The following is a 12,404-nucleotide window of genomic DNA, read 5'->3' on the forward strand; positions in this document are numbered from 1 at the left end:
CGAACTTTCGCCACTAAATCGATTGGGAGAGCTTTTCCCAAAACGGTGGTAGCCTCGTAGGAGGTTGTTTTAAAAACACCAGCGCATACAATTAATGCTCTGCGCTGGGTACTCCTTAAATTCTGAATAAGTGCTCAATTTCTGTCCAACCTATGCACCCAAACGGACGCAGCATAAGAGGCCATGCTTTTGAAGACACCTCGGTACACCATATACAAATGACGGCCCGACAGCCCGTAATCCTTCCGAGCAATCCTCCTGAGCTTGTGCACCACAGAGACAGCGTCCGCCGGTACTTGCCTAATGTGTTGCTAAGCAGCAACTTCTCATCAAACAAAACACCTAGGTACTTATGAACTCTAGCTCGGCTGATCACACAGCCTTTATACTTAATGTGGGGATTATGACTACGATAATTTGTCTGCACCCTTGAGAAGCATAAACTTCGTCTTGGGCACAGAAATCTCTAAATTTTGCATGTCCATCCAGCCCTCCCCAGTCGACAAAGCCGCCTGCGTCTGGTCTTCTAGCTGCGGTCGTGAATTACCACGAACTAACAGGAGACAGTCATCGGCGAAAGCCTGGTCCGTGATCCCTTCCGGGAATGTCAGTCTCAGAAATCCGTCAAATACCAGGTTCCACAGCAGGGGACCGAGAACGGAACCCTATGGGCTTCCCCTGGTGATGGACTTTTCCACAGCCAGGTGCGCATCTCTAATCAGAGCCGTACGGATAGACACATAGTCACGCACTACGGCTTGTAGGGCTACGGGAATATTGCGGCGTTCCAATTCATAGAGGACAGAACTCCAACACAAGGAAATGCGAATAAAATGCTATGTGAATAAAAATTGCCAAAACATATTTACAGTTGGTGCTTTCTACCTCGGTAAGAGCATTGAAGATGCAGTTCTCGGTGTTAACCCCTTTCATGAAGCCACACTGGCCTCGATTTAGAAGTGGGTTCATATCGATGCTTTCCCAGAGCCGTTCCACAACCAGCCTTTCAAGCAACTTGCCGATTACCGGCAAGAGGCTGATGGGTCGATAACTGCTGACCTCACTCTTACCCTTTCCTGACTTTAAGAATATCCTCACCAAAGCCACCTTCAACAAGTCGGAAAGCAGTATTGCTATAAATATCTAAGTCGAATAATTTTATGTACCGAAGGAGTTAAAGAAGAGAAGTGAATGGGCATGCAGCTCCGTTTCCTCTACCACTTTTTACATAAAATGGCTTCAGAAAAAACGTAAAATCGCAACTGTTTTTATCAATTCACTAGCACTAAAGCTTTACCAACTACCGAAAACATAGTACATGTTATTGGGGGTGGTGGATTTCTGCTACACAAAGTTGTTTGGCAAAATAATGATACCATTGAAATGATCACCAGAAAATATGTCTTTAGTACTCAATTATTATGCAGACAATAGCTGTATAGTATTTGATAGTTATCCGGACAATGAGGCTGATAATGAAAACTCTACTTCATCTTCAACAAAAATAGCTGAACGCTTAAGGCGAAAAAATTCTTCGAATGTTCCTTTTCTTAATATTGAACCGCACACAAAAATAAGATTTTACAAGAAAAACTTTTGTCAAATGATAAAAATAAGAATGTATTAATAAAAGAGTTCTCAAAAGCATTTAGATTTGAAGGATATACAATTAAACAAGCAGATGAAGACGCAGATTCGTTAATTATTAATATAAAAATTTAAATCGCGAAAAAATAAGGTTATAAATGCAGCAACAGGAATCGCCGAATATAAAAAAAACTGTCGTTGTTGTTGGCCAAGATATTGATATTTTGGTTCTATTAAATCAATTAAATTCGACTAATGCAACAATTTACTTTCTCAAGCCAGGTGCAGGCAATATAAGCGTCTCATTGTATTCGTCAAATAGTTTTAAATATGAAGATTGTAGTTCTACTGTTGATTTTTTACATTGTTTTACTGGCTGTGACACAACATCTGCTTTTGCAAGCAAAGGAAAAAAGACGTAATTGAATTCACTGATTAAAACTCCTGAGTTGACAGAGTTGATAAAGCCTTTTTATCAGACTAATGCAGAGCCAAAAGTCATCGCTCGAAATGGTTGTAAATTAATTTCATCTATTCACAAATGCGCAGATGATAAATTATCTCTGGATGATTTGAGATTTCAGTAATACAAAGTATTAACTGCAAAGTCTACTTTTAAACAGAAAAATTACCACCAACTGTTGAGCAGCTACACACGTTTCTCAGCTTCAAACGTAGCTTGGAAACAAAATAACTGCAACTAAGTGGGGCTGGAAAAAAGTAATTGCGAATGATTCCAAAATACTCATGCCTTGCTTTACAGAAGTTTCAATCATGCCTGAAGATTTATTAAAAATAATCTTTTGTAGCTGCGAAACCAGTTGTGAAGGTAATAAATGCGGGTGTTGAAAACATGGACTGTGATGTACAGATTTATGTACAAAATGTCATGGTTCGGACAATTGTTCGAAGGTTGATAAAATTTCAGAAGATATCAGTATTTCCGAACACATTTCACATGAAATCGAGCAGCCAGGTCTTTGCTTGAACCTGGAAAATCAATTACCTGAGGAATTTAGTGATATCGAAGAAACGTTTGAAGATCAGGAAGAAACCCAGTCTAATGAAGGATCAGGCGATGAAGATCAAGTTAAAAAGTTGTCTAAAAAACCAAGATTGGCCTAGTATTATTTAATTGTAAATATCCATTGTAAAAATTTTGAAAAATATAATAATTTTGAAAGCAAAAATCGGAATTTTAAATTTAATTAAAAAATCGCGTATAGATCTATGAATTCATCAAAATTAAAAAAAATAAGTGCACTGATCTATTCTACGACAAACAAATTAAAAAAATATTTATTTTTTAATTTTATTTATCAGAAGCTTCATTATTCGAATTGAATGTTTATAGCAATACTGCACAAAAATAAAGTTTCAGGTTAAACAATGAAACACAGTTTCTTTTGTATTTTTTCGTACAGTTGAATGGTGAAATCAGTTTTTAATTTTTTTATAAACTTAAACAAATTATCAACAATTACTGAAAAATTCATTTTTGCAAGTCATTTTTTTTTTAATTCTTATTATAGATTTTTTTATTTTACAAAAAAATATGTCAAAACGAAAAAATGAGCACCGGCAGAACTCTGTACGATGATTTTTCTAAGTATAATTTAAAAAAAAAATAAAGTGTTTCGTTCCGGAAACAATGAATATTTCGGAAACTTCTTGATTTTTTTAACTAAAAAAAAAAATGTGGTTATTTATGACACAGAAAGGTATACTTTCACCAAGTTCGTCAAAATTAAATTATTTTTGCGGAAATGAAAAATAGAAAACGATAAAAAAAGAAAAAGATTTTTCTCGGAAATTTTGAAGTTATGTTAAAAATTGACCTCTATAAAAGTTGTATATTTTTGCATAATCTATAACTTTTGTATTGGATCCAACTTTCGCCGGAAATAGCAATAATACCATTTTTCACCCCTTTTCAAACCTCCACCTTCGCTCACGCATTTATTGTTTTTACGTTTATTATAAGCCCCTTTAACATTTCCGCTAATAAAAGTCCAGGTAACAATTTTTTCTCCTGTAAATGAGTTATTTCGATCGGTCTATTAGTAATATTTCTTATTTTTATTACTAGTAATTTATTAATGCTCTTTAATTATATTCACCGTCAAATAGTATTATAATTTCATAACTAAATTTTTTAAATGAAATACTATAGTTAATTTTACTTTTAAATTAATTATGTATAGAAGTTACACGGTAAATTAAAAAAAAAAAAATACGAATTAATTTAAAAAGCAAGTTTTTAATATTTTTGTTGTGAATCTTTTTCTGAATTTAACCATATTTTTTTCATGCTGATCAATGAATTACATTTTAACATTGTTTTTATTTTCAATATTTCCTTGTGTTAAATTTAAAACCTGGGTGAATGTGCTGACAGCTTTCAGCTGATCTGAAGTTCAAAGTTGCATCTATTGAAAAAGTGATCATGTTATCAGTGCAATAATTGCAACACCGACACCACAACAGCATTCAGTTGTTGAACGTATGGGTGGTCAGTGTTGCTTGTGTTAATTCGAATTTTTGAACTCATAAAACATTTTTTTAAATTTTAATTTAATTTATGTTATAATGATTTCATAACAGCCTTTGTTAAAACCAGTTAGTGTGTCGTTGATTCTTCATTTTCAATAAGTAGAGCAGCATTTTAAATCTGTGTAGTATGTGCCGTCCTACCACTAAAAATTAAACTTATCTTTCTGGATAGATTATTTATTATTAGCGCAAGATTATTATTTCTCGGATGTTACTCGAAATTCATTAGGTGAAGATATTGTTAGCTGAAAATGTCGCTTTTGGATGAAACTGACAGCCAATCGGCTTTTTGTCGCCCGTGCCAGATTCCCACTTCTAATTCTTCTACGCTGTTAAATATTAATGAAATGAATGATGTAGTTAACGGCTATAAAAAAGCCCCGATTGACCAGGAATCTAGCCAAAGTATGATTGATTCCCCATACATGCAGAGGCGGTTAACTATAAATAGTGGTGATGGTGCTGATGTTCCGTTGTTAAGTAGTTTTGTAAGTATGCCTATTAACTTTATTGTAATTTACTGACATTTTTGTTATGTTATGTCTATTGTTTTATTTTGGCTGAAATCAGATTACTAAAATCAATATTTTGAGATAAGTGATGTAAGATTCTAAACTGAATTGCAAGAGTATTCAGTTTTTTCAAATTCACTTATACCCATAAGTTTGCAAAGGTAATTAATTAACAAGTCATTTATCTGTATAAATGTAACACGAGTTGTAGATATTTCTAAAAAGTTTGAATTCTGGTGCGGCCTTTTGTATCTCACAGAATGTAAATTTCTGAGAAAAAGAATCTTTATTGTCGTTTTGCTGGAAACTTGGAAATATAACTCCCTTGACTCCAGTAATATTACCATGATGCTTATATACACAGTTACTGAATAAAACCCTTTACCTTCTGATGGTAAGCTTGTAATGCAGTTTGGGTGCTCATCTCTTTATTAAGCATTTGATAATTCTAAGCAATTACTTTATTAACTTAACTTTTTTCTCATCTTTAATATACCATAGTATATATTCCTAGGATCAGGAAAATGTAAGATCTAAGTGTCTATAAGCAGATTTGGATAGGGGTGTCTCGTGGAAGATCAAAGTCTGCACTATTGTACTGTAGTCAATTAGCAATCAGTTTTATTAGTAATGACGACCTTTTCAAATACTATGTTCTGTGGAGAGAGGTTAAGGTTAGAGTTTTGTAGAAAGAGGAATAAACCATAAACTAACCTTAACCTTATAGTACATTAGTAGTAACCTTACATTATAGTATAATAATAATAATTAAAAAAAAATATGTATAGGGTTATTTAATTTATAGTTAACCTTAACCCCAACCTCTCTCTACAGAACCAATTAGCATCTGAACAAGTCTCTATAACTGGCAAAACTGTTAGCTAATTGACAAGTAATGATAATACAGAGTTTGACCTTGCACGGTCACTCGCTATGCAAACCTGCTTTCTGACATTTCGATTTTATGTTTTCCTGAACCTAAGTATATTGAGTATGGTGTGAACAGAAATGAAGTTTATAAGTAGTTGTTCAGAATTCCCATGGTTTTTCCAGTTTCAGACTCTAGAGGACTGTGATGATGAGTTTTATTCATATGTAAATTTAAAATCAGTAGTGTCTTATTTACTTATATGTGGTTTATTAGAGAACCGAAGAAGTATTAGAGAACTGATTTTCCATTTAGATTTATATGTGCTTATAGGTTAACATTATTAAATTATTAATGATTTTAAATTCATTTTTCTGTTTTACACATTTTCATCATCTGTTATATTTTTATGCAGTTCATTTTTGGTTTTTTATTCTTGTATGTGTTTGTGGTTGACTGTAAAGTGGTATCTTCCTACTACTTACAGTTAACATGATACATAAGTGTTGCTGATTAGCAATTTGCATTTTACTCTTGAAAATTATTCCATGTCGTTTATTTTCCAACTTTTGTTTGGATGGTGCAGAGTAGCGCTGTCAAAACGTTTTACAACTAGGGGTGCATCTGAATGATCACAAAGGTTGTGTAAGCACCAGGATTTGTATCAACTATCTCCACACTACTGCTGCTATTAACAAAATCAATAATAATTATAATAATGATGAAAATATTTGAAACAAAAATTAATTATATTTACTCACCATATAGTTAATGTGAAATTTGACACTGCATGCTTGCTGCAAGTTGAGGAAAATCTAGTGTGTAGCTAGAACAAGTTGCTCTTAACATGTCGTCAAGGTGGGAGTCTTGTCAGGCAGGATGAGGTACTTGTTTTTGATGATGATTATTGATGAAAATGTAACTTCACAAAAATACATTGAACCAAAGCATGAATACATTTTCAGTCTAGCACTAAGCAGAATGGGGTATTTTTCTCTGTACACCAGAGTCCATATATTGGTACATGTTGTATATGAAGATTTCAAAGAAAGGTCTTCTTGAAAATTTTAAATCTCTTTTTCTAATTCTTCAGTTTTTACTTTCTGAATATTTTACACACCCTATTTCCAAGTTCACTAACATCAACGGAAGCGAATGGATGATTGACAAACATGATCATTGGTTCAAGTACTGAAAACTGGCTAGATCTATTGTCAGATTCAAACACAAGAGTTTCAAGATGCTTGGTATAAGAGGAAAGATCAGACTCACTGTCATTTACTGTTTAGAATTGATCTGAAATTTGAAATGTGTGAAAGGGAATTTCTGTTTAAATGTGTAATCTGTAACTTCACTTTCTTTACAAACACATTTATAATAACACTTATCATATCTAAAATGTTACGATATTTCCCTTTGAATTTGAGATTTAACTCTTTAAATTTTGAGGTGATATCTGCCAGGAAATATAAGTAATCTAGTAGCCATGATGCATCATCAAGTTCATGATAGTGTGGTACAGGAGATTATTTCAAAAAATCTCTTATTTCGTCTAGCATACAGCAGAAGTGTTCTAGTGTTTTACCCCCTACTAAGCTATCTTACATCTGCATGAAGAATTACGTCACCATACTGAGTATTTAATATATTCAAAATATTTGAAACAATTGATGATGTGTAGAAGATGATCTGATGTAGTTCACGACACGAGTTACAACTTTCATGACATGATCAAACTTTAAAACCTTTGCGCATAAAGCTTCCTGGTGGATAATGCAATGATAAGAAATAAATTTTGGAAATTCACCCTTAGCACAAAGAGAGAGAAATCCATTGTTTCTACAAGTCATAGAAGGTGCCCCATCTGATGTTATAACATCAAGCTTTGAAAGTGGAAAGTTACTATCTGTGATAAATTTAAGGAACACATTAAATATGTTTACTCCCCTAGTTTGTCCATGAAGTGGCAAAGTTTGGCCAACTCTTCCTTTACCATGAAATCATAGAAAACAATTCTAATAAATACAAACAACTTGGCAACATGTCAGTACTTTCATAAACTGCAGTGAAAAATATTCACATAATTGCAAATTCTGATGTAATTGAGATTGCAATTATTAGAAATCTGTTCAACCTGCCTAGCAACAGTTTGGTGAGACAATTGAAGTCCTTTAAAGGAAGACATAAGTGCAGATTTATCTTTGTGACCTTCGAGCAGAGCTTCAGTGGCACTGATTATTGCTTCTTTTACTACATCCCTTTTGCTTGTACGTAACAGATTTTGTAAGAAGCCTCTGTCAAGTTACTGATGTACTGAACAGGTTTCTTAAACACAGATTGTTGCAATTTTAATTTAGATTTAAGGTCTTTCACTTTGTGTTTTCTCAGCTCAGAATTCACAGGAAATTCATTATGTCTGTTAGTGATTAGTCAGAAAATGCCGCTTTACATTACCTGTTTTAGAAACAGACATGCTAGCATTACACAATAAACACACAGGTTTTTCCCTATACTCAATAAAATAATATTGGTTCTCCCATTCACTGTTAAATTTGTAAGTTCTTTGCCTTTTAGCCTTGTTAAGACTGCACTAGATATTATGTTAAAATAATGTTACAATAATATCTAATAATTTAAATAATTTCACTTTAAAAACACTGATAACTTGTGGAATGTATAACATATCACAATATCGTAATAAATTATACCAGCAGAACATAGGCCTACTTCACTTCACAGCTCCCAAGTTATACTGAAATTAAAATACAAGAATGGGATTGCATTCAAAGAGTCAGAATTGTTAAAATGTGTCAAATTCATCTCCTTATTGGCTGAAGACTTAATTATGTTGAAAGATAGAAGCTCACTGGTTTTTCTAAATAGCAGAAAGTTCACTGGCCACACCCACATGCAAATTAATTCAAAAACTCCCTGTCATGAGAAACATCCATTTTTTTTAGGAATGTCATGTTAAAATTGATTAAAATCAATGTTAGGAAATACAAATAATGAAAGGGGCTCAGTTTTACTGAAGAACAGAAAACTCACTGTCTTAAAACTGTCAGGTTTAAATTTATTAACAACTAACTGACCAGAAATGACTCTCATTAATTTAATTAAATGTCCGAAAAATCAGTGTCTTTGTGAATAATACAACAATTGCTTGAAAAAAATATCTGTTTTAAAAATGTCAGTTTGAAATTTATTACAAAAAATGCTAAGAGCTTGAGTGGAGAGCAGACCACCAGATGAATGACAGTTCGGTAGCTTGCCCTGTCAAGCTAGACCCCTGCTGTAAGGGTCAACAATAATGACAAAGAAATGAACACGTGTTACATAGGCTGACAGAATTACTTCTGTTGAACTTTTGAAAAATATAACGACTAAAATGTATTTTTATATCCTTTTTAAGATGTAAAATATAATTTTACTTCGAAATATGAATTAGTATTTAGAACTGGAAAATGGATGCAGGTGCCAAAAGACAAAACAAAGGGCTCCATTGCACCTGCAGGCCCTGGGTTGAACAGGACTGATGCAGAGAGAGTTAGTTACCTTCCTATGTGAGAGTTTGACAGCTTGAGATCTGGGTGGCCAGTTTTATTGTTATACAGTCAGCTCCTTAGTACTATCTGGCACTAATCCTTTGTTGGCTTCAATTAACTACACATTATTGCCTTATCATTAAGGATTGTAACAAGTTATGTACACTTACAATATGAATGAGACTTGTAGGTCCCCTTTTAACAGTTTTACTACCATCTAATTACATATTATGGGTGGTTGAGTTTGAGGATAAATATCTCAGAAATGGGTTGTCAGATTTTCTTGAAGTATAATTTATACAAAACTAGTTTATAAGTTTCGAGTTTATATTCTAGACATTTTTATTTTAAAAAGTTTTTTTTTGTAAATCAGAAAAAGATTTTAGAGATTGGTTCTAAAGGGCTTACGTTTGCTGAACAAAATTTAGTAACTATACAAACTTTTTCTCTTAACTCATTTGGTTTTATTTTGTAGCTATTTAAAATTTAAGTAGAAATGACATTTTCCTTTTCTGAGGTGTCTGCTGCAATTTACTCTTTACTAAAAGAAAATAAAACTTTTAAAACTAAAGTTTTATTTTCTTTTAGTAAAGTGTAAATTATAAAACTTTAGTTTCATTTTCTTAAAATAAAAGTTAGTGTGTCAGAAGGGCAGATTTCCGGTTTTATTTAACCTTGAAAATGTACCCAAAAGCCCAGGTTTTTACCTCTAACTCTGGTTCGTATGTACAGATTCACGTGAGAATCTCTATTCCCAGTAGATTTAAATGACTCCCACCAAGTTTCGCCAAAATTGGTTTAGATTTGCGTCCAGTAGAGCAGATGAAAAAATCTTATACATATGTATATAAACATGACCAGGCCGGATAACAATTTCCAAATTCTTTGGAATTTGCTAAATATAAATTTCTCATAGCAATTATGCAGAATGAAAATGTCCATTATTAACACTTAAGGTGCGAGGATTTCAGAAAAAAATACCTAAGGATTATTCAAGGTCACAAAGAATTTTTTTATTGTAAGTCATGGGTTTGTACTAACTGATTTATTTATGTAAGTAAAAGGAATAATCTACTAAACATTTTTTCCCTAATAATCCCGAAGATATCTTTTGTTATATCCAAGAATGAAATTTGTGACTTATTCACTCCTTAGAAAAGTATTGATTTCTTATCTATAGTTATAGAAAATTTGTTTGCGAAGCTATCTTTGTTTTATAATATAAATTATAATGAAATTAATGAAATGGTAAAACTTCTAGGGTTAAAATACCAATTGATTTTGCTGTTAGTCTATTCTTTGTATAGGCTAGTGAATACATGTTAAAAAAATAATAATTTATGACCTTGTAAAAACTGATAACTTATCAGGAAGTTTACTTTCTTTCTTCATACAGAAGATTAACTAAACATATTCTGACTGAACATAGTAACCAGACATTACACAAATAAAACTGTATAATTTTATGAAAAAACAATGTACATTTAATCAATTGTTTTATTACTTATTTGAGAGGTTTTCTATTCTTTTTAAGTTAAGTGCCACTGGAAATTGTAAAAAAACCAGTAATTTACTTCAAAATAATGTAAGGTTAGATAACCTTAATTTTGTTTTTATTAACAAAGAGTTTACTGGTTGATTTTTTCTTGATAATTCTAATTGAGTTTATGTACTGTGTATTACCAACATCAGAGTTTATCTATTGAATCTGAAGATTTTTTCAAACTGTAACGTGCAAATTAATCTATACACAGATGTTATTTATAAAAAGTATATTTAGAAAAAAAAATCATACCTGTACAATTTGCGAATATCTAGTAATAAATATGTCCTCCTTTATTCTTAATCACTTCACATACAGGATTTGTCATCAATTCAGCAAATGTACTTCACACTTTTTTGTTTGATTTCTTTATCTTGAATCCATACTGATATTATTCCTTTAATGAAGTCAATTTTTGTGTGTTGTATTTTTACTATTGCGCAAAAATGTTTAATTGGGTTTAAGTCTGGGGAGTTGCCTGGTCACAGGAGCTTTTTAATGTTTTGTTTTTTAAAAACTTTTTCCACTTTTTTGGCAGTATCGCATGGTGTCACATCTTGTTTGAACACTCGATTGCCTTGTGGGAATTTGTTTTGAAGTTGTGTCACAACTCTTTCCATCAGAATATTGATATATTTATGACTTTTCAACATACCATCTACTGGAAGTAATGAACAAGGACCTTCAAATGAGAAACAACCCCAAAACATTTTTTTTTTGGGATGCTTAACTAATTATTGGACATAAGGTGTGATGTATTTTCATCTGACACTTTTATAATGTATGGAACCCTTTGCTCCTGAAAATAAAATTGTGACTTGTTGGGATATATAACTTATTTCCAGCCTTCTTTGGTACAGTTGGCATGTGCTTTGGCCCACATGAGCCTTTTTGCACATTGCTGATGTTAAAAGCTACTTTTTAACTGGCCGACAAGCTTTTCGTCCAGCTGCAAGAAGTCGGCGCCTAACAGTTAGTTGGCATGTGTAAATCTATTCCACTGGCTGATAATTCTCTATATAAGTCCAAGGCAGATAATTTTGGATCAAGTTTACATTTTGTCACTAATAACTGATCCTGTGTTGCAGTAGTTTTAGTTTTACAGCCACTGGCTTTTCTTTTGGTGAAAAGGAACAATTTCTTTAAATTGTTTTAAAATATCATTCACTGTCCCTAGTCCAACTCCACACTCAGAAGATATTTGTCGTGTTGTACTGGTATGCTCAGAAACAATTTTTGAATGCTTTCTTGAATTATTATATATTACATATTTTATTTCATTATTGTATATATATATATATATATATATATATATATATATACATATTATTCAATAATATTCATTATTGGATTATTCCATTGTTATGTATTCAAGACATACAGAACAGAAAATACAAAAATATGATTTTGTAATAAAAAATAAAATAAACTTTCACAAATACTATTTATAACATGAAAATTCCTTAATAACTGAAGAAAAAACCTCACATTGTGTAGACAACTTAAAGAATGGGGTGGTCAAGCAGGTTAGCCACAACATAAAATAAACCAAAAAAATCAAAAATTTGCACATTACTGTATGGTTATAGTTATAGGAGGTTATCTGCATTTAATTATATTATAGGAGAGAATGTGTTTGGAAACCGAACTATATGTTAAAAAAATATTTATATTTATTTACTTTTTAAATAGAAAGGCTCACATGTACTTTAAAAAAGAGCCTCAATGGCATAAAAACAGTATTAAAATATTAACAGTAAAATAAAAATGAAAAATCTCTGACTAAATTACTTATG

At 32.0% G+C, this 12,404-nt stretch overlaps 1 protein-coding gene across 1 annotated transcript in view; it reads left to right on the forward strand.

The window, feature by feature from the left end:
- The first annotated feature begins 4,028 nt into the window (after positions 1-4,028).
- LOC142323483 (proton-coupled zinc antiporter SLC30A2-like) overlaps positions 4,029-12,404 on the forward strand; it is a 47,184-nt gene continuing 38,808 nt past the window's right edge. Inside the window, exon 1 of the mRNA XM_075363193.1 lies at positions 4,029-4,628. Within this exon, the coding sequence (XP_075219308.1) occupies positions 4,392-4,628 (237 nt within the window). The 5' untranslated portion in view covers positions 4,029-4,391. The remainder of the gene's footprint in view (positions 4,629-12,404) is intronic.

This window comes from Lycorma delicatula, chromosome 4 (genome assembly GCF_047948215.1).
Source record: "Lycorma delicatula isolate Av1 chromosome 4, ASM4794821v1, whole genome shotgun sequence".
NCBI classification, from domain to species: Eukaryota; Metazoa; Arthropoda; class Insecta; order Hemiptera; family Fulgoridae; genus Lycorma; species Lycorma delicatula.